The sequence below is a fragment of the Argopecten irradians genome, chromosome 14, assembly GCF_041381155.1.
Source record: "Argopecten irradians isolate NY chromosome 14, Ai_NY, whole genome shotgun sequence".
Lineage (NCBI taxonomy): Eukaryota > Metazoa > Mollusca > Bivalvia > Pectinida > Pectinidae > Argopecten > Argopecten irradians.
The window spans coordinates 18,022,348-18,047,072 of NC_091147.1; the positions used below are offsets into that span (position 1 = coordinate 18,022,348).

General features: G+C 34.3%; 2 protein-coding genes across 2 annotated transcripts; both read left to right on the forward strand.

The window, feature by feature from the left end:
• The first annotated feature begins 1,342 nt into the window (after positions 1-1,342).
• LOC138307303 (monocarboxylate transporter 4-like) lies at positions 1,343-10,001 on the forward strand. Its single transcript, XM_069247958.1, has 6 exons — positions 1,343-1,669; positions 3,455-3,711; positions 4,118-4,261; positions 4,951-5,718; positions 6,035-6,085; positions 6,782-10,001. The coding sequence occupies exons 2-6, from the start codon at positions 3,492-3,494 to the stop codon at positions 7,105-7,107; spliced, it is 1,509 nt and encodes a 502-aa protein (XP_069104059.1). The 5' UTR covers positions 1,343-1,669; positions 3,455-3,491; the 3' UTR covers positions 7,108-10,001.
• A 5,438-nt stretch (positions 10,002-15,439) lies between these two features.
• Positions 15,440-21,610, forward strand: LOC138307714 (monocarboxylate transporter 12-like). The gene is made up of 6 exons (XM_069248555.1): positions 15,440-15,729; positions 16,081-16,333; positions 17,340-17,483; positions 17,765-18,547; positions 19,197-19,247; positions 20,014-21,610. The coding sequence occupies exons 2-6, from the start codon at positions 16,138-16,140 to the stop codon at positions 20,370-20,372; spliced, it is 1,533 nt and encodes a 510-aa protein (XP_069104656.1). The 5' UTR covers positions 15,440-15,729; positions 16,081-16,137; the 3' UTR covers positions 20,373-21,610.
• Positions 21,611-24,725: the final 3,115 nt, after the last annotated feature.

Below are 24,725 nucleotides of genomic sequence, written 5' to 3' on the forward strand. Positions count from 1 at the left end.
GTTTTGATGGTTCTAAATGTTTATTTGTAGTTAATGTATGACCTAAATCCTCTCTCTTTAAAAGTACAAAATGTAGTTACATGTTTCTCGTTATGAACGAGATGAAATTTTTATCACTAAAAACGGAAATGACAGAAAGTGGTATGCGATACTATCACAAAAGTCAACATTTGGTTAGCCAGGCAGAACCTCGTATACTGAGTGTCTCGTATGACTTACTAATGTCAAGTCTTATTAAAACATATACTATTTTAGATACATTGTGATATATACCTGATACGTGAGAGTCATGTCGACAAACTGTGACCAATAACAGTTTTAGTTAGTCAATAGTCAAACACTGATGGGAATACGTTGATTTAAGTTATATACGAGTCTTACAGTACTCAAGTCTGTTACGATTTATCTTACATTAATATGTCACGTCATAAAGGGAAAATAATTTCTTATTTGTATTTATAGATATCCATAAATAACGTCTGGTGTACGATTTTCTTGCTCTGCTTAGAGAACAGTGTTCATTGAGTAAATGATCGTTGTATAATAAGTAATGCAGTTTTAGAAATTCAATAATATTATGATTATATGCATATGAAAATGATAAAAGCTGTTTAAAGTGGAATTAAATTATTTTAAATACTTTATGTTTTATTTTCAATTTAATATTTTCATCTTGCATGGTAAGATTTTAACAAAAAATGAAGATAGTTGCATAACATATCACGCCATAATATCAAATATGCAATATATATGATAAAAGCTATTTAAAGTGGAAAAATTTAATGCATATCATTAGCAATGAATACAAAATATAATTCTCACATGATCTGTGATACATATGCATATTACATCACAGGACATGTATAGGGTATACACGTGTTAAAAGGATTATTCTCTAGATAGTTTAAAATAATAATACATTTGTCAGTGCACATTTGTTGATAAGATGAATCCATCAATACGTCTGTAAATACTTTCAGATAGTGTAAAGTTGTCGATTTAATGTAGATTTAGACACGTTTAAGTTTTAGTGTTTTATAGTATCAACTGAAAACAATTCATAAAAACTCATTAGTCTAAATCAATAAAAATCGATTGACATCCAGCCACGATTGGTTTATGAGACACTTAATTACATGTACAAAGTAAGGTGAAAGTATATATATATATATATTTACATTGAGCCTTATATATAAGCCTTATGATTAAATAGTATATAACATAATATCATATACTGTATTACTTTATACATACAGTGAATAACATTACATTCTACTTACATATTTATTAAACGTGACTGGTAATAAAAGGTAATAAATTAAGAAGACATGATGAGATATAGCGTTATATAGCAACCTTAGTCCTTAAACTGTATGACTAAGTCACTACCAAGTTGCAATCAGAGGATTTTCTCTTCCCCTCACTCCGCGATAGGGAGATTTTCGTATTTACACATTTGACTGTGGAGGGTTAGTGAGGACTATTGTGTACACGTGTTTAAGGCTAATGTGCGGCTACTACAGCACTACAGAGTATTACACACACAAGCACAACACAGTTGAACTGATCTCCGATCAATGGAGGACCCCGGCACATGTGTATTGGGTTATACACGTCTCAGCGATACTGGTACTGGAAGGTTAAAGTGTGAAGCCAGCAGGAACTTAAGGTAAATATTATAAATAATATCGTGTATTTCCGATTATATGTTCTTTTATTAATGTTTATCTGTAGCCGCCATTTTGGTTCGTGCATTGTTGATATCACGTGTTTTACATGTTTACATTAGCTGTGGTGTCACACGTTCTGATAATGTTACATTCTACACGCAGTAAGACGGATAATTCAACATTGAATCCGTATCAATGCTATCTCGAGCACTATACGCTAATGACATTTAAATAAACAACTGAAACACGTGTATACACATACAGTAATGTAGCTGGTATTATAGGTTTTTGGGCTTCGATGTTATATCATGGAGATCCTGCAGAAATGTCTTATCATTTTCGCTGAATATAGTTTGTACATGGTCGTGTATACAATATAAAGTCGATACCATGCATATGTAGATATAATACCTTTCAGTAACTAAATAGGGGCTAGCAGAGTACTATCATTACCACTCACCATTTTCAGCAAACATGACTTCAAACGACATTTTTTTCTCAAATTAATAATAATGGCAGCAGATGTGATAAAGATATCCAAGGTGTACGTTTATTTATTAATTGTGTTTACTGGGAACCCATGGAGTAATTATGATATGTGTTGCTAGGTTACTCGTTTTACTTGTACACAATATACAGGTAAATATTTGTCTTAATCAAGATTGATGCTTCATCACATCTAAATTTATTTCAAGAAATATTCAATTTCATTTAATCGGAATATTTCTATTATAGCAACTTATTTTGATTGCTTCTTCGACATCAAAATAAGAAGAGAAATGGTGTTGCTTAAGCTAACTAATCATGTAGATAACATAATTAGCTCAACCTGTCATATGATTTACATTTTTCTAATTGGTATAAATATAAACATGTGTCAGCAAAGTTTGACAAAATGACATATTATTAAAATGTTAATTAACTTTATTTGTTGATTTTATTCTCTATAAAACCGATTATACCTTCATGTTTAGCTACTTGAAACAACAATATATACACAGGTTTTCTCTGCTCCGGTTTGTAAGAAAGTAGAAATAACTCAACAACATCAAATTTATTTTGTCGTAAAGAGCATTTATTACTTAATAAGATTGATGATTCATAGTATTACATAGACCATTCAGTATATTTCCATTTTTCACACCACAGGATGGGGGAAGTGTGAGGGTACAATTACACAACATCACAAACCTGAATGCAAATATTTTTGCTCAAATGCCTTATAGATTGTAGAATACATGCCATATCAATCGAATTTGATATTGTTCAGTATCAAATTAATTTTTGTTTCATCTTTTAGTTAGTTGTAGGTTTCTGTTTTGAGCTTTAAATATTAATTAAATAGTTTCACATTTATTATTTTCTGGAGTCTGATAACGGAAGGAACATTTCTATTTTCACTACTTAAAGCTGCAAATTAAAAATTATGCATTTGTCAACCTTAAGAAAGACATCCGAATGACACACAAATCTATAAAACAATGGACACCAACTATTGCTATGACCGTGATATGAACACAAGGGTTATCTGAATATATATAGTTTGCAGCTGTTCATGTAATGTTTATATGATGTAACATCATCATGTTTAAGGTCATAATAGAGGTGACACATTAACTGTTATTCAAACTAGCGACAGTTGAGTTCCGGCTCACAATACGCTGGAGTTGTTTATATATTCTATATTTATATACACATGTACGTAGTTTAGTGACAAATAGAGTGACCATGGATAGAATTGTTTTATATTTCATGGTCTACTACAACAAATATGACTATTTCAGTTATCATTGATGGCGTGAAGCGACCTACCTAGGGAGAATGACTTCGGAGACAACTAAGCCTCCCCCCATGTTGGATGGGGTGGACCATGGATGGGCTTGGATGGCCCTTGGAGCTTGTTTCCTTTCTAACGTCATGAATGCTTACTTCACGTACGCCGCCGGTGTTCTCAACGTTGCCTTATTGGCAAGGTTTGAAGAGAATGTGGCCTTTACTGCTCTGGTCGGGTCCGTGTTCGCCAGTCTGCTCAGTCTCACAGGTATATTCATGTTCTAACACAGACTATAACTTCCCTCAATGTTGAATAGAATACTCCATTGGCTGTTAAGTGGATATAATGAAAATGATAGTAATCACTGGAATACGAGGCTGATGTGTGGTGTTCAGATATTGATGAAAAAGGAACATTATTTATAACGTTTGTTTGGCATGAGACAGAACTGTAATATATTTTGATCTAGGTAAAACTGCATAGCGACGAAGACACGCCAACGGGCCACTGAATGAGGTCAATCAATTACCAGCACCCTAATTTAATTGCATACAATATGGTTTAGTTAAAACCACCGTTGGCGAGTATTCCGTTCTAACTTGTTTCCAGAATATATATCAAGCTATGATTAAGGGTGATTGTGAGGCTGACTTTATCATTATTTTGATTTCAGGGCCGATATCGAGTTTCCTAGTCAACACAACCAACTGCCGAATCACTCATCTGATTGGATCCGCCATGATCTTTGTTGGCTTCTCAGCTAGTTTCTTTGTCAAGAGCCTCAACGTCCTTTTGATCACCTACGGCATTTTAGCAGGTATCGTATCCATTCATATGTAACAGAGCGTATGATTTGATATAAATTTAATCACTGCTTCTGCCTGGGATCGAACTCGGGACCTCTGGTTTACTAGTCTGACTTTCAACCGATCGAGCTTAAGAGAAGTTCTCTCTTGCCGATCGGTATATTGTGGCTTGTATTCACCAGGGTTACACACATACTCCCCCTCAAGGAAAGAATTCGTCCTCGAGTTTTCAGATGATTTGATATACATTTAATCATTACCCCCTCCCCCCCCCATCCGAGCCCTATATTGTGGCTAGTATTCATTAGGATTATATATACCATCGTTTGGTAGGTACGGGCGGGCTTATTATTTTAATGATTTCAGTTATTATCTCCATTGGTCCAAATACATATTAAATAATTTGTTTTACTTCTGTTGCCGGCGCAACCAGTATTTTTTTCGGGATGTACTGGATGCATGCTTAAAATAACAAGCTCAAACTTTTCGATGATAGTAATTAAGTGTAAAGTACGTAACTTTTGTTGCTGAAGAAAAAATAGTAATTGATCTTCTGTTTTAAATAGATGAACAATACCATTAGTCGGGTAGCACCTTGAAAATACCACATATTCTTTATATTATCTAACTTATCTACAGTTTCACGGAACTTTAACATAAACTCTTTAATTTGTAAAGAGTAATTAAATTTAAATTGTAGGTTCCGGCACAGGATTAGTAGCAGCGTCGATTTTGATAAAGTTGGGGTTGTCATTCGACCGTTACCAAGGTATCGCAGTGGGTGTGGCGGTCGCCGGAAGTGGGATTGGGATGTTCCTCAGTGGACCAGTGACGCAGTTTCTCCTGGATACGTATGGTCTTAATGGTGCCTTTCTCTTCCTAGGCGGACTTAGTAGCCAGGGGTTTGTGTTTGCGATAATTATGCGTCCGTGCGGAAGAGAAATCCTTGAAAAGAGAAAACGTGGGGAAACCAGTACGGATGCGATCTGTAATTCATTAGACCTCAGCATAGTACGGAATAAAACATTCATGATGGTGCTTTTCTCTAACGTTCTATGGAATGTTTCTTATGCCATTCTTTTAATACATCTAACCAACTTCGCAGTCACGGAGGGGTCGACTCCAGCTGAGGGGGCGTGGTTAATTACAATGATTGGTGTTGGTAGTATATTCAATAGGATATTGACAGGACTCTCCCTGGGGAAGAAGAATGGACTGGACCCATTACTTCTCCAGTTTGGATTCCTTGGTTTATCCGGACTGGTCACCATGGTCTTTCCATTGTTCTCGGGGACCTATAATGGCCAGTGTGTTTTTGCTGTTGTGTTCGGTTTCTACAGTGGAGGAATGATAACACTGATTACTCCCCTTGTCGTACATTTGGCCGGCGTATCACAGGTGGCAGCAGGTGTCGGCGGGATGTATCTGTCGTCAGGGATTGGTGGAATCCTGGGGCCACCATTGGCTGGTATGTTTAGTCATAACATGATGTATTTGAATTTTCTCTTTTTGAAATTGGAAGATATGCTCTCTCTACATCCAAGTAATACACACATGTATTAATATACTATTTTTTTTAAATAAGATATTTCATTAATTAACTGGTTTAACTTAATTCATTTCGTTCCCTTGATCTAATAACAGCGATGACAATCAATTACTTAACATAACATGGAAGGTTATGTGTCATCTGCTACCATTAAATTGGAACCTTAATTAACTTGTGTCTTCAATTCTTTTAACAATTTCGAATAGATTGCTATGAATGTCTTCTCTATTTTCAGGTGCTATTTATGACGCGTGGAAGACGTACGAGTACACGTTTTATCTCGCTGGTATGTTAGAGTTATTTCCCCTCCCTTTGTGCCTAACATGAATGAACATTATCAAAAGAAATTTTCTTCTTCATGCGAAACAAATAAAAAATCATTGATATTTGTCTACTCATCAGAGCATAGCTTAGTTTTGGGTAATGGATATTGTACAATCTGTCTTTATTGTCTTCATAGTTTTAATGTTGCAAAAGTGTATCGAATTTTTTAAATCGTTTATGCCATGTTCATTTATAAATTCCTCCAATAGTTATATGATATTAAAAGATGAAATAATATAATATTGTAATATATAAATAATATATATATATATATATTAGTATAATAATGATAAGGAATATGTCATTTACCAGGCTTCATGCAATGCAAATGTCTCTTTTTAAATATAGGTCCACATCCCTGTTAATATAAAATATTGCTAAGCAACATTAAATAATTATTTGACTGGTTCGTCAATCGTTAGTAAGGAACATATAATATATGTACATGTTACAGAATTAATTTTTATGCAGCGTGCACTATAAATAAAGTATTTATATTCTGATTGTTTGGTCGACAATACACACAAAAATACTGCGGTCTCCAAAACAAATGCTGTCGACTCGCATGTGTCGATAGCTAATACAGAAGAGGCTATCCTTGCATAAAAAAATGTTATAAAATATTACAGAATTTATAGACAAACGTCTTTTGTTGCAGGTGCCTTATTTATAGCAGGAGCGTTCTTTATACTCGTATCTTCAGTATGGAGGGGTGAAATTGAGATGAAAGAGGAGGAACACCTGGATATCAAGGAGAGCAATATCCTTGGAGGGTCCGCCATGTTCTTAGCTGGGTCGATGAGCCACCTGGCCGAAGGAACATCACCTAGCATAGCACGTCGAGCCATGAAACTTTCCAAACATTCTCTTCTTGTTGACGATGTTCTCCGTTCGTCCCATTCATCCATACTTGCGAGAGAACAACAGAAGGTAGAGAGTGAGGAGCTACAGCCATTAAACCGTCTCTCTGTCCCCAGTTGTTAACCCACAGACAATTTAGGGGTACTTTAATTTGGTTAAGTATATGTCCCTTTGCCAGAATTTTCAAAATGTAGTCAGAAAGACGAAAACTATTGTGAGGTATTTTTTTTCAAAACATGGAGGACATCATTGGTATTGTGATCGCAGTGGTTTTTTTTTAATCAATAGAAAATTATTCCATATAATACAAAATATCATTTTAGACGTATTTTGTATCGTTAAATCATATTTAATCATTAAAATAGTCATCGAAAATGTGGATGAAAACACACTCTTTTTCCACCCATTAAAAAGGTTATGGATTTTGAAGTTAAATTTCTCGGGGGGTACTATCTTTTTGTTAAACTGGTGGTTTTTGTAAGCCTACATATTACTTCATAGCTATACTGAAACATACATATGTTGATAAAAGTGAGTTATAATATTATAATGAGTATCGTAAGGTTGAATCCGGTCAAACAAGCGCGCTTGTGTACCTTCAATAGGCACTAACAACAGCATGAGATGGTTAATTGGTGACAGAAATTTGTACCGAGCCCTGTGGACCTATTTGACTAAAATATACATTTTTGCATATTTTGCCAACTTTTACAAGCATTAAACTAATCTAAGTCGACTCATGTACCAAAGCCTAGGTCGGAGACTTTCACACTTTTTTTCAACTTTGTTATGTTCAAGTTTACCTTATAGGGTATATGTAGGCACACGAAATATATTTTATATCATTTACATTTTATTGGCATACAAAATATTACTAGTGTAAAGAGAAATTGATACTTAAATTATTTGATACATAGTGAATTCCAAGCCAAATGAAACAGACAGGAGCATTTCCTTTTACTTTGAAGTACCTGAACTTTGTCGATAATGGATGATATGTTAGTTCGTGTTTCTTAGATTGTTGTTACTGATCCATTCCATTATTTTGTTGATATATTCCGTCTTTGCATATTACAGAGTTAGCTCCCTTGCGAGTAGGTATCGATTGTTACGTCATTATTTTGTGAGCGCAATTCACGTCGTTTTCTCCGAAACGTATGACGTTATGCTCTCAAACACATCACGTCACAATCAGTACCTACCCGCAAGAGCAGATAACTATAATGTGGAAATTTGAAATTGTTGGTTATCTAAAATATTCCACGTGGATATGTAATGAGGTTATGAATATATATAACAATATCTAGTCCTAGCTTGCTGCTAATGAATATATAATGATTTTAATATATATTCTTTTTGAAATTACAAAGTGACTTTTATATTAAATTTTATTTAACTCTCGCAAACTGATATTGATGTGATATCAATATGATAAGTGATGCCAGAATTGATTTATGAAAATTACTTTAAACTTTGAACTTGTATTTTGAGTTTCACCCAAGTCGAAGCTATGATATTGTGAAGTAGTTCAGACATAATTTTACCACACGCATGGTTAAGGTATAAACCTTGCATATGATGCGATTCAAATTTTTCAGAGATTTTATTTGTTTTCTTGTCTCGTGTTATTAAGTTGTACCATGGTGTGATATTTAAACAAAACTATTAACAAATATTCCGAAATGTGATTCAAGGTTAAGGTTAGCAAAAGATCAATATAAACCGGTTCCAGCTTGTCAGATCCGTCTAAATGCGGTACTTGATATGTAATATAGACCGGTAGTATCGTAATCGACTAAGGTGATTTTCTAGACCTTAATCTGCACTGTTGAAAAATATAGAAGCAAAAAAGTATTGATATTATATGGGTTAGAATATAGGATACAAAACCACCAGACATTACAATAGGTATTAGTCGGCAAAATGAAATGGAAAAAATTATGATTTCTTCAGTTCAGGTGACATTTTCATATATATCATCTAAAAGGAATTATTTACTTTTCATAGCATATTTTGATGTTTGACTGTGTTTATGTAGAACGTGTAAAATGCATAAATGAAGTCTAAATAGTATCACCGATTTATCATTTTATCATATCAAGGCATTTTCAGCTATTTTTCTGGTAACATCATGTATTTTCATCCGGAATTCTAGAACGAGGTTATTAACTTGTCTTGAATTATTTCAAATATGTAAGGTTACCCGTATTCTCGTTTTTTTATATTTTGATGCATATTATGTCTGATTTTAAGTTCTAAAACGTGTTTCCATACTTATGTAATATTTTATTTACAACCATCCGAGCTAAGACAAAATTATTAAGTATATGTTGTATAAGTGGTAGGCTATACCGACCATTTAGAATCTCCCTCTTTGGATCAAAACATTTAAATTTTAATATTGTAGTTAAAGTATTTATGTAATGTTAAAGATATAGTAAATAAGCATTCATAGTAATGGTTTATTTATTGTTATTATTGTTTATCATTTTACGTTTCTGAGATTGGACTTATGCATACTCGTATTTTGTAAAACTGTGCTAGATTTTTCCGTACAGTATTTTTTTAATAATATATGCATGGACATATATGCATGAATGATGTCAAGTAGTTGTTCATTTATGTAACGATAATAGTTTAAACAGACGTGTTTTAATTACCATACAAGGAGTTAATGTAATATATATTCAAAACAGATGAGATTATATCATGTTTTATTTTAAGCACATATACGTATTTCTCATTTAACCAGAATCTCTTTAAATTGCACTATAAATATAGAATCTCGGATATCCCTTTTTAGCTGCCTGTGTCAAAGTGTTGATGAAAGTGGGCCCATATGAACACAACATTGTAACTGTTCTTAGCGTTTTGTTGTGTGTGTGGTTATAAGAGATTAGACAATTTACTGCACGTAATGTATTTGAATGATGTCATGTTTCTAATGATTTACAAGAAAAGAAAATATCAGACAGATGCTATTTGTATGTTGATTGTCAATAAAACATTTTACTACCTGATGTAGTGGCCGTTTGTCAATCTACAATTCTACACAAAACCAACTATATAAAATATAAATGATATCGACCTCAGCCACTGTAGCTTAATTCTATTTTGCATATTTCATGGTTGTCTGTCCTTGTGCTAATGTACTGTCTTTGACGTCATATGTTTGTGAGCGTAACGTCGGCGTTTCCACTCTAAAAATAATGTCGTCACAATTGATAAATACTCGCAAAGGAGGTTATTGTATAATGAAAAAATGATATCGCTAATACAAACACAGATTTGTGAGCTAGCGGATTGGTCATACTGCATACTTATACTGTCTATGTGATACATGTACATATTCATATATTTTTTTTTACATATTGCTTTAATTCAATTTTAATAATGGATATTGATGATGAGAACAAAATTTAAAGGAAACGGACAATTCACACAATAGCTCAGGAGGGATTGTAATAGATACCGTTCTAAAATATTTTTAAATGGAAGAAATCGGAGTTGATTATTGCATCCTTGAGTTGTTAAAAATCCTTTGTCACATGGAACTTTAACAATTTAAACATATCTTTGTTCAAAGTCCTGGACATCTAAGCTCCCTGGTTAGCAATTATTTACAAATCATAACATGATTTTTTTTGTTTAAGTTACCCTCGTCCAAACGTTATGGCTCATGCTTACAATCTATTTCTCCCATACTTCACAGGGATATCCCGTAGTTGCTAGGGAAAAGATATCTCTATCTTACACAGGGGGGTTTAAGACAGCTCACACGTGCTAGACAATAACGTGACGTCATCAATACATGTGGCGTAACTGCGGCGCGCATTCTAGATGACGTCATCAATTTTGACGCATAACGACGTTCCTGCGATAATGGCGCGATGAAACCAAGTGGAATTTCATCATTTTTCTACTAAGTATGGGAGAAAAAGAATCTTACATGGGTCTGTGAAGTGGACAGGGATATCTCAACCCGAGTGAAAGATTTTGGCAGGTCAACCCGAGGCTTGATTCTATTAGTCTTTTGAATATATGTCAATTCAAATTGTAGCTATGAACTTTTGATTATTTGATTTTTTTCGTTATCTCACACTATTTTACTGATCATTGACGTTTATGAGTTGATGTTGGTAGTTTCTTTCGTGGGAACGAAGATAATTAGTTCGATAATAATGCGGGTTTATGTTGATTACTCGAACAGTATGTAAAACATACAAATAATACCAGCATGATAAAAATATTATCATAGTAGTTATCCTCAGTTGGATAGAAAAGAAAGCCAAGATTTGACAGAAATTATCAAATAAAAATAACGTATTATTGATACAAATTCATAAAATATATATTTAAACCTATATCGTAGGTCTCCAAATATTGATCATAGTTTGTATTATGTAATGGCTAGCAAAGAAACCTTGATATTTGATAATCTACGAAATAAACATCGATTTAATTTTGCCATATAAGTCGACCATCTGTATACTTTATGTTCTATATTATACGTCGTTACGCCTCCACAGTATAAACAAACATATATAAACAAATGTTTTGAGATATTGACATCGAATGTTCACAATATATTCCGTCTTTGCATATTACAGAGTTACCCTTGCGGGTAGGTATCAATTGTTACGTCATTATTTTGGGAGCGGAATTCACGTCATTATCTCCGAAAAGTATGACGTTACGCTCGCAAACACATGACGTGACAATCAAAACCTACCCGCAAGGGCAGATAACTCTGTAATATACTAAGACGGAATATGTGAACAATCGATGTAGATATCTCATAATGTTTAGTTCACATTTTGCTCCTTAATAGTTGCAAATATATGAAATCCTAAAGGACTGTCTAGATTTATCATCCATTTTAGTTTCTATGCAGACAAAAAACAAAAGTCATGCGAAAACATGGTATTTTCAATTGTCACTTCTTGAAAATGAAATTGATGAGAATTACAAATACGTTTTAAAAACTTAGAAAGCAACGAATTGAAGTCTTTTTTTTTAATATTAATATTACAGGAGTAATTAACAAATTAAAGTATTTGTATCAGATTTAGGTGTTTTAATAATAATGAAATTCATCATCCGACGTTTATCCTAACTCACAATTAATGGGATAAATATTAAAATGTATTTGATTCCCATAAGCATGAGACGGGGTGCAAGATTTTTAAGTTGTCCTTGCCCTTCAGTGGTGAGATAACCTTGTCTCACTCTCAAAGGATGCGTGATTATATTATCTCTTAAACGGTTCACTTTGTGAATTATTTTAGTTGCATCAATGTTGCATGTAATGTTAATACATTGGAATGTTATTGTCGTGACATATTAGTGTTCATTACGTGAAGGCCGTCCTGTCTTGGATACGATTAATAGGATATTTCCCTACGTTGAGGGTAGGACGGGGAAGTCTCTTAAAAACCTCTGTCCTTTATTGGGATAGGGAAAAGACAGCTCATACGCGTTAGACAATGACGTGGCGTCATCATTACATGCGGTGACTATTGTCGGCGACGTCATTAATTTTGACGCATTGCGACGTTCCTATGATGGAGGTGCTTTAGAAATATTTCTCTATAATTGCCTTTCATTATGATTCTTTCAAGTATGGGAGAATATGAATTTTAGATGGGTCTATCAAGTGGACAGGGATATCCTTGATATTGAGAATGCGAGCACAAGACAACGTAAAACAACTGCGAGGATGCAAAGTCAGCACGTATTGTGAATGTATTTTGCACCACTGCTGAACGAATTATTAGAATGTTTTATGTCGGTGTTTTTTTAAATATTAATTATCTAATTTGAGTGAAACATTAATTTTGTAATAAATATATCCAATGCGTTTGCTAACTTACGGAACAAAAATTGATTGGATTGTGAGATACGGCGATGCAAGATTTGTTCTCGATACCGTACTCATGATGTAAGTCAGGAGAACGCTTTGGTTTCACAAGGAATATATATTGATGTCTTGTTGACATGTACAATGTATCTGACCCCTTTTCACGAAGAACTTTGAAACCCACTCGCATGGTGTTGATAAAGTAAATCTTACACACGATAGCATTTCTTCGTTTGATATATTTATCTACATATCACAACGGGGTATATGTACTTAGTGTACGAGTCATGTGATTTTCAAAGTTCATCTCAGGTTTAGTTTGTTCTTCTGTTATTCTACTAAGGCTCTCGACTCTGCTTATTCAACACAAAGAAGACGTTTTTTTAAATATCCAGTGTGTTTCGGTCATTTAGTCGACAAACTGATAAGACGGGGTCAGGTAAGGTAACATTTGGGGTCACGATTATCATGGTGTCTTCGTCAGGTAGCTTCGCACGAGAACTCCACGTGGTGGAGTGACACTTATAGGCTCATATCGTGCAATAACGTGTTCTCGACGACATGTAAGTATATTTCTTATTACACAGTGCTATTACCGTTAAATCTATATACCATAATGTAATATATTACCTGCTAGTTACACTACAATAATTATTCTCTTAACTTAATATTTTGTTCCGGTCCGGTATTTTTTCTAAAAAACATTTTAATTTGTATATGCTATTTTCTAAATTTTCGTACTTAAAACTTAGTTATATGCATATCGAGTTTCATTGTTAAAAGAAGAACATAAATATTGTCGCAACAAAATGTTAGTACAGTTGTTGATTTTTCGTTGGTATGTTATGTTTATTTGTTAGCTTAACCTACTGGTTAGCTTTATCTTGAACTCTGGAACGACACGTGTATATACCGGATAGCTAAGTAAATAGAATCAAAACTATTTTGGTACCCACGACTTGTAATACGGAACACTGACCTTTGATAATACATTATATACGTCCACAATACTACACATGTCAGTCGGTACCGATTTAGTCCTTTTAATTCATTAAATGATATAAATATCTAGTATGTATGGGCAACACCTTTGTTAAAAAATAAGTGATCATTTATTATGATTTTAAGTTGGTCAGGAAAAGCAAAAATAACATTTGTCAACATTTAGGGTTTTAAGAAGGAGACAACTTGGTTGTTGCATAAAGCTGTCAGTAAGTAGATTATTTGAGTAGGTATTATGTTGGGAATGTTGCCGGTTGACTATGTTTAATTTTTAGTCATTAGTTTATAATATTTCCAGTTTAGCGTCCTTTATTGTTTATTCTTTTCCATTGTTATGATCTGCTGTGATATTTATATATAGGTTTATCGATACACAAAGATTGTACAAAAACACACAAGTAATCTTAACCACCGTTTATATGCAGCATGATACGGTTAGAAAGATAAATATCTGATCGACTCATTGTAAGCATTGTAAGATATCGTTTCAGTTGGTATTAATCTCAAAAGGTTATCATTGGATGTTTACTTTTACAATACGACTGTTAACACGTGTGTCTGTGAATGATACAACGAAATACTTTACATTTATAACAAGTTATTGTATATAACTACGGAATGTGTTGTGTATGTCAAGTATTAGGGGTCAAGGGGTCAATGGCATATTTTAAATATTGATATAATAATATGGTTACGTTTATAAAAGGCGATCAGGTAGACTGGCTATTTCTTTGTTCTGTCAGCAATTGTTAGGCGTAAAGATTAGTTTATATACACAATCAGACATGACGAGCGTTACGGAGTGAAGTCATTTATTTACTAGTGGTACTGTGGGTTCCAATTTGTAAACATGGTGCTAGAAGTTGATAGTCGTGTCATGCAGTGGATAGTTTCAACACCGAAAGTGTTTATTTCTATATTGGATCTGGACAGTAAGGATATATTACCTGCTTGGTCAAAAATGTATACAGTATATCGAAGCTTATTATAACTGCAGGAATTACCTTCATGTTAATTACTGGATTATATTTTTCTATAAACTACTACCGGAAAAATCGTGCAATATAGTTTTTTTTATCGGTGATCACGTGGCGTGTTTTCGACCAATGAGAAGTGAAAAAAATCCAATAAAATGATAATATTTCGATAATCTGGCTAAAGTGATCTTGAAGGTTCAAAAGTTTGCTTACTTTGTAAAATAAAATGTTCTATCGGCATAACTTTATGTCAACAAAAGTATTAGAATATCTGGTAATAATAATGCATTAATATTTCTAAACAGGGAAGACTTAAAGCAATAGGAGTTTTTGGTGTAAGTGATTACTGGGTATAACAAAGTATGGAGCAGTTTCGTGATGTCGACAGAGGATGGGCATGGGTTGCTATGGGCGCCTGTTTCCTTGGTAACGTCCTTATCGGCTTCCTCAACTACAGTACCGGAATCTTCCTGGTCGCGTTATTAGAGGAGTTCCGAGGGGACGTAGCTACCACATCCCTAGTGGGGTCAGTGTATGCATGTCTGTACTCGCTGTTTGGTAAGGATAACAAGTTATTGTATATAACTACGGAATGTGTTGTGTATGTCAAGTATTAGGGGTCAAGGGGTCAATGGCATATTTTAAATATTGATATAATAATATGGTTACGTTTATAAAAGGCGATCAGGTAGACTGGCTATTTCTTTGTTCTGTCAGCAATTGTTAGGCGTAAAGATTAGTTTATATACACAATCAGACATGACGAGCGTTACGGAGTGAAGTCATTTATTTACTAGTGGTACTGTGGGTTCCAATTTGTAAACATGGTGCTAGAAGTTGATAGTCGTGTCATGCAGTGGATAGTTTCAACACCGAAAGTGTTTATTTCTATATTGGATCTAGACAGTAAGGATATATTACCTGCTTGGTCAAAAATGTGTACAGTATATCGAAGCTCATTATAACTGCAGGAATTACCTTCGTGTTAATTACTGGATTATATTGATGTTCTATGAACTACTTCCGGGAAAATCGTACAATATAGTTTTTTATCTGTGATCACGTGGCGTGTTTTTGACCAATGAGAAGTGACAAAAAATCCAATAAAATAATAATATTTCGATAATCTGGCTAAAGTGATCTTGAAGGTTCAAAAGTTTGCTTACTTTGTAAAATAAAATGTTCTATCGGCATAACTTTATGTCAACAAAAGTATTAGATATCTGGTAATAATAATACCTTTATATTTCTAAACAGGGAAGACCTAAAGCAATAGGAGTTTTTGGTGTAAGTGACTACTGGGTATAACAAAGTATGGAGCAGTTTCGTGATGTCGACAGAGGATGGGCATGGGTTGCTATGGGCGCCTGTTTCCTTGGTAACGTCCTTATCGGCTTCCTCAACTACAGTACCGGAATCTTCCTGGTCGCGTTATTAGAGGAGTTCCGAGGGGACGTAGCTACCACATCCCTAGTGGGGTCAGTGTATGCATGTCTGTACTCGCTGTTTGGTAAGGATTATTATTTCTGTCAATATATTTCTATATTAATAAAAACCTTTCATACAATTATTCTCCAAAAAACTGCGAAATTTCGCGAAAATAGATTAGTTTGCAGTATATTGGTTCTTACTCCAATGTTAATGTTATGATTATTTGTTGGCATCCTCGATATTGCAGGGTTTCCGATCGTAAGTGATCTGAAGCCCTGGATCGAGTTTCGAGGATGATTTGTTGGTGACTGCATTAATCTTTGTGAATCCTTATTGCAGCTATCGATAGTATTTCTATATCTGTTTTCTTTTTGTATATATGCATAGGTCCGCGGTGGCCGAAAGGTTAACATGTATCGACATACTATATCACAAGCCCTCCACCTCTGGGTCGCTAGTTCAAATTCCATTTGGGACAGTTGCCGGTACTGACCACTAGTCGGTATTTTCTGTCCGAGTTCTCCGGCTTTCCTCCACCAACAAATCTGACAAGTCCTTACATAACCCTGGCTGTTCTTAGAACGTCAAACTAATAAAACCCCTAAAACGTGTATCAATGCTATTTTTAATGTTTTATATTAAATATTGCATCTATAAAAACGGTTTCATGTCAAAATACATGTAAATTGTTCATTACTACATGATGTCATTCTCTATCTACATACATAGGCTCTCTGTCTGTGAAGCGTTACAATACATTTTGATTTTTGATTTGAAGTAATCTGTGTTATATGTTGTATTGTCCATTCCTCACTTTTCTATGTAATTATCATCAAGATTTATACATCTGTATGTACCTTTGTAAGTCTATGAGTTTTATGATATCCAACTACATTGTTATTTGTGTATCTTTGCTAGTATGCGATTAATATGGTAGCCTACATTGTTTATATGGCTCTTCTTCACTCTGTGGTATCATCAGTAACTTACCCATTGTGTTCCAGTATTATTTTATCACCCATTGTTAGATTGTGAATTCCATGGTATTATCATTAGCATAACCATTGTGCGTCATTGCTTTCTAGGTCCTTTTGTCAGCATGGTAGTCAATATGACAAGTTGTCGGACGGCGCTGATGATAGGCGCTATACTGTCTGTGATTGGCTTTTCCTGCAGCTTCGTCGCCGAAAATCTCTCCACGTTCCTCTTAACGTATGGGATTATAGCAGGCAGGTGATAATCAGTCTACTTACAATATTTATATTGAATTTAAAAAGGTATTTATAGGAGCTTATATTAGCTGGTTACTGTGAAATTCCAATATACATTGTAGTTACCTACAAATTAATTATTATTATTAATAAGTCTTCTTTTAGACTCAATCAGAACATGGATTAATAACAAGGATTTATTGTTAACACACAGTGGAAAATGGTGACAATTTTTGTATAATCTAGACCATTTTATAATCAAACTGTATTTCAGAACACATTTTGAATTGTGTTTAAAGGTCTCGGTTCGGGATTCTGCGGTACTCCGATTCTGATAATGACCGGTTACAGCTTCAAAAAGTACAGAGGAATTGCCAACGGCGTGGTCGTTTGTGGATGTGGAATCGGGATGTTGGGGAGTGGGCCTGTCAGCCAGTACTTTATTGATACGTATGGCGTTCGTGGCGGATTCCTCATGATGGGAGCTGTCTCCTGTCATCTGGTTGTCTGCGCCGCCTTGATTAGACCCTCTGGAGCGGAAGTGTGGCACAAGAAAATGCGACAGGAATCGGAAGATGCTTCAAAGAAATGTGTTCAAGTGCGCAGCATTCTGGATCCGTCCTTGTACAAAAACTACGCGTTTCTGCTTATTCTTATTGCTGGGTTCGCCTGGAACGCCGCTTACGCCATAGTTCTTCTTCATTTACCTAATTTTTCTGTGGTGCAAGGATCCTCTAAATCGGAAGCTGCCATGCTGCTACTAGTGATTGGTATCGGAAGTTCAATAAGCAGGGTACTTGGCGGTCTGACAGCAAGTACGGAGTCCGGAATAGACCCGATATTACTAAAACTTGGTGTGCTGGGCATAACTGGTGTAATGACGCTAGTGTTCCCACTATACTCCAGTATCTATTGGCAACAGGTCGTATTTGCCACTCTGTTCGGAGTCTACAGTGGCGGACTGATAGCCTTTACAGTACCTATACTTATAGAGATCGTCGGCCTCTCGAAATTATCCGCTTCCATCGGGGCTCTATATTGTATATCAGGGGTTGGCTGGTTCGTCGGACCAACAGTTGCAGGTAAATCGGTTTACATTAAAATTACTATCAGAGATTACGGTACACTATATCGACTACCTGTACAAATAATTGTGTCAAATATAATTAATCAAGAGACCAGTATTGATATTGTCTAAAATTACATGCCATATATGATTTAATGTATTCGGCATCGACGGAAAACAATTTACACGCACTCCTATTGAACTTTTTTAGTTTTGAGGTGAATCTTTGTTTGAAAGCCGTAACCATTTTTTTTAACTTTTAGAAATTATTTTTATTAATATTGCTGAATAAAAAAGATACATGGTCAGTGTCTGCAGATATAAGTTGTCTTTATTGACTCGGGACTGTAAAAAGGCTCGCAATCCTTTTCTTTTCTAACCTTTGTCGAAAAGGACTAATGCATGTACCATGTGATAACCGAAAACGTTTGTGTGGTACTAGTATCCTCAGTCCAGATGCAACTCTTTGTAATATTCCTGCTAAATTGACGTTAACGCGTGATATCACCTTTTAGCCATATATTTTTCTATGTACATTATACTACAACAAAACTTATAGAGCAATGCACCAAATGCGTGGAACTTTGATTCCATATGTTGAAAACTATTTATTTTCAATGATGCTAAGATATGTTATTTCAAATGTTATCTTGTATCGTTAATAGGTCTGATAATTGATAACACAGGTAGCTACAGTCTAGTGTTCTACATAACAGGTAAGATCATTTGAAATTATTTGGCAAATGACATACATAAAAGCCACTTACTTGATAAGACCAATTTGCTATGGCTACGAATAGTTATATTTTCAACACAAGTATACATGTGTAGAAAACCCGCCTGGCTACAAAGATAATTTTTCCTTTGGTCTGTCTTTATATTTTGATTAAAATGACCTTTAATTCTTAGTCGTAACCATACTACCTAAATACCATTAGTGATTTGTGACATATTGGCATTGGTCCATTGTTCATGACATGCAAAGAGTGCAGTATCCCCTTTTGTATATCAAAATCATTGTCTATTTGCACAACGATTTGGGTTCAAATCTAGAAACAATTGTCTATATGTTTCGATCGAGTGTTACTAACAAATAGATATCAACAAAGATATAGGTGTAACTTTGTATTCTTAAAACAAATCAGACAAATTTTCATATAACGTTTATTTAGACGAATGATGAATAAAAAATATATCACGACAAAGAAATACAATATATGCATCTATGATTTTGATGAAGTCTGCTCACTTTCTAAAACAAATGTAAACAATAAAAAATTGTCTATAATATGATATATTAACGTGTTTAAATATTACCATTTGTGGTTTTTCTCCGGGTACCCGGCTTTCCTCCACCAACAAACCTGGCACGTCCTTAAATGACCCTGGCTGTTAATAGGACGTAAAACTAATCAAACCAAACCAAACCAAACCATTTGTGTTTATTTTATAAGATGACAGCAATTTTATTTTGTGTTGTAGGTGCTATTTTCACATTTAGTTCACTTTTGACTTTACTGTCAACAATATGGCGACCGAAGGATGTCAACACCAACGAGGAAGATCAATATGTAGCCTCAGTCCTATTTAAAGGGTCAAACTTTCTTACTGGGTCAATTCTTATGACAGGGTCAGCAAATGTCATGCTGGATTTCCGCGCATCAACCATGAGCATGTATAACTCCGCCAAGTCGCTAGGGCCATATAGTTCCTACAGGTCCATTCGAATGCAGAACTCAAACCGATCTGTGAACAACACACCGGAAAAGGTTCCGCTTAAAATATCAAGACTGGCTATTAACAATGGAGAAGCTGAAGCATTTAATGTTGATGAGCGATGAAGGTGTGGATCACAGAAGTGGTGTAAGAATGTTTTTCACAGAAAGACAAAGTTCAATTATTTTAGATAATTCACATATTGTATTGTTATCTTACCATTCCATACATTGTGGTCTTCATTCGGCAAAGGATTCACTATGCTAAAAACCATATCACATTATGACTGTTATGCAGAGAGGCGTCTTTTTTTATTCCAAGAACGTATACGTGAAATTGTTTAACAAAGATGATGCGAAGGTCAGAGAGTCAGTGTGTTTGATTTAGTTGATAACTAATTAGTGATTAGTAATTAGACTGCGAGTGGTTGTGGTGTGGAAAGCAATTTATACTGTTTATAATTATTATGGATAAGCCACGTTATCAAAAGTATCGGACACGTCAAATTTCAGGGAAGCTTTAGTTTACTTAACCTTGTTTTGTGACGTGGTTACCGTTTCCACAATAGCATCATTTAAATCCATTCAAAGAAGTTCTTGGCTAACTTCGAAACCATGGATCAAAGATGTATACATATATTCTGATGTGAATTGTCAGTTTGCCATGTACGTTCGAAATTAAGATTGACTGATAATCCGCACTACTTTGAAAAAAATAGCGTTCTTGTGTAAAAATATACAGAATGCTATTGCGGATACGGTCACCCGACCGCAAAACAATCTACCATATGTAGTAAAACGTTGGGAATATGAAATATGGATACATGAAAGAAAGTATAAATAAACTGCTTGAGGAATAGATAGCTTGATGGATGAATAATAAATAAATAGGTGATGTATAGCGAGTGTGAAATGAATGAATACGGGAATAGATATATTGTTATGCGATATAAGTCTTTTTTTTACCAGCTTCTTTACAATTTTTGTCAGACGTAGACAAAACTGATTCTCACGAATGCTAGATTATTGTATTTTTTATTAAAACCTTTACATACGAATGTATACATGTACAAGTCTAGGAATATGAACAGTTCGTTTTAACATTCAAATTGAAATTGAATTGTAATAATGTTATAATGTATTTGACCAAAGGAAAACTGATTGCCTGAAATAAATCTAATTTACAAGCTTTAACGCAATAGCGTAGTTGTCAATTCACTGGGAATCATGGTAACACAGTGGCTAGTAAACCATCCAATGTACATAAATACATAGTGAAAAACAAAGCAAAATATTATGTTAGAAAACATCAACAGCAACTAAACAACTCACGGACATTACAAACATTGACAAAAGCTGTGAATAAGTTTGAAGCGGTTGAACATTATAGATATTGTCGCTAAGACACCATTTAATTGTTATGTGTTAACATAAAAACAAATTTTAAGACAATTTTTTGAATTGTAAATTAAAAATCTTACTAAAACTTTGGAAATACATGAAGAACGTCTCTTGTGTTCACATGTTGGCTACGAAAGGGCATATCAGAAGGTTGTACGTACGTCGTGTTTATTTATTTTGTTTGTTTGTTTTTATAGGTTATGTTTTATCATAACGATGAAAATATAGAATAGGTAAAAGATAAAGAAAACATTTGCATTGACCCATCATTGGAAACCCACGTAATTTGCTCCACCGTTTGACATAACAGATAGAGTGTCGATTCGTGCGTGTCTGATGATGTTACTCTTTGGTATTGACTAGGGGCAATAGTTCCTCTATACAAGACCACACAATACGAATACCACAGTCTCCTTAAACACGCACCTCGCACTTCACACACGCTAGACACCGGATATATGGGATACCTGGCTGTTAATAGGACGTTTAAACAAACGTGATAACAGTATAAGACTGTTGTGAAAATCGCTGTACGGTCGATAATTTTCATAGGAATTATATTTTAGCGATTTAACGGGACATTAGTGCGGGCACGAAAAAGTCATCGACAACATATTATACTGACATCGAACAATCCCTACTTTAACAGCTATAAAATGAAAGACATACGTTTATGTTGCCAGATTTAAAATAGCATTTTACAACTTAATGTTAAATTCAAACGATTCTAACTAGATTGTATTTTGCGAACACTTTACATCTCTACTGCTATTAAAAGTTTGTCTTGGAATTTTAATGAAAAATTTACCTTTTACAATTGAAATAGCAAGTTACAAATAAAAAAGAATCTTCTTTTGTCTGTTTTTAATCTTTATCAACAAGTGTTCATGCCCATGCCTTTTTCTTCTAGCGATATCCAGGTCAGTATTTTGTACTTTAAATCATAAAAAATTATATATAAACACTAAATCTGATGTTCTCTATGCATCGCCCGTAGAATCTTACGTATTACAAAAGAATATTATGTAAGGATAAAAATTGTTCGGAAGAAGTTATATCCCCTGTCCCGTATATTGTATAATGGCGGACTGTACTTAAGATTTGATAGTCCTGTCTCAAAATACTAATAAACACCGATAATAAGCACATTTACGTGATAGCGCAAACATACAAAATCAGAAGATAAAATATTCGTAAACTTCAAACTCTTCAAACAAGAACTACAGAAATACAACCTGACATCATTATGGAAAGTCTAAATAAATTTATATGCATTTCTGTCTGCAAAACTGAGGAACAAAACTCTGTTGGTCGGCTCATTATGGTAATAATGTTAAAAGTGTGGTCATGCTCCATTAGTTATGTATCCACCCGATGGTCAATAATGCTATAGTTGTGGATGGGGTTGACAGATCTAGAGAACCCGCTAGGATCGCTTTGTTCACCGCTGTGTTGTTTGATGATTTTATGTTCCCATTTTATTGATTACAACTAATGTGAGAAACAATCGTATTCGCATTAAAATGCCTGGAATGATTTGCCAACATAAGGCAATATGCTATCCCTTAGCACCAGTCATGTAACGACTAGAAAAGGGGGGTCCTCACGTCACAAACGACTGTAGGGGATACAGTCGGGCCAATGAAACGCCTAAATAGAATTAACATTTCATCGTAATAGGTTTTGAGTATTTCCTTAAAACTAAGCTGTGTTAATATTACACACATTAGAAAGCTTAATGGATCAAGTATCTTCCGAAATAGAAAAACAGAGAAATCTAGTGTTATACCAATATCTCTTCTCATCATGTAAATAACACCTTTTCCACAGTCACGCAATTAAATAGTCTTTGTGGCGTGGGGTGTTTTCGATACAGCGACAGTCAGGTTGTAATTTTGGTGCGATTAGGGAACGTATAATTACATTTCAGCTCAACATTTCGATTGTTCCGTGTTATTAGAGCAATCAAAGTTTAATGCAGAAACCGCCGTTTTAATATCTTTAAATGTTTTACCAAAACATTATCGATTAGCATACGCAAAGCCAAAAAAAAGTAAAAAGAATCTAGTACCTATGGAACATCTTAAAGGGATTGGCTGTGATGTTAACAACATTTCTAAGAGTTTATTTGTTAAATCATCAAGGTTTTTTTCTCTCTCAATTGCGTTTTAGTAATTACAACTTTCAAAGAAGATTGTTTGTTCACAAGACACTTTCATAGAGAGTGTTTTTGTCCGATACGTATCTGGCTTGCACTTCAATATCAGACGGACTTAAATTGTTATGTATAAGATAATGTCATAATATGGCGGATAATATGGCGAAGTTATCTGTTCTAATGGCCGTAATGCGAAAAATCACAATATTTTTACAGTTAAAAATACATTAAAGGTTACAATTCTTCCTAAATCAATAAGAAGGCGACTCTCAGGTACACAAAACATTGCAGAGCGTTAACGCTGGGCAGTGAGAAATCGTATTTTGACGTTCAAATGCAATCGTTTAGTGCTCACAAGATTTCTATTTCCAAGTAATCGCTAATGGCAATAGCGATGAGAATGCACTTTACAAAGTGAAAATGGAAGAATTGAAACTTAAGGAAACCTCCACAGAGCAGAGTAACTAGGTTGATCTTTTCAAAATAAGCTCACATCCTTACATAATTGCAATAAATGTGATTATGTTAATGTGAAAATGACTTCCAAATTGACAGCTATATAACAAATAGCACATTAGAAGGCATTAGGAAAAGCTTAAAAGATTACTTCTTCATCATAACTAAGTTAATGCTGGGCAATTTTCTTTATTAAACTCGAACACATTTTCTTATTTCCATTGACTTTTCGTTCCATCCAATGCATTTTTTATGATCCAAGGTAATATCATATATACATGAGGCAAGTATTATGTTGTTCAATGTTAAGTTGACATTCCGTATTGACATTTTAAAAGAGGAATACATAATTAATTACTTAATTTCATCTTCGATGTATTTTTCATTGAATATTTATATATATATATATGTAATTATAACTAAAAGTGACACGGCCAATTACAATGGCATTTCCCTACTATGGT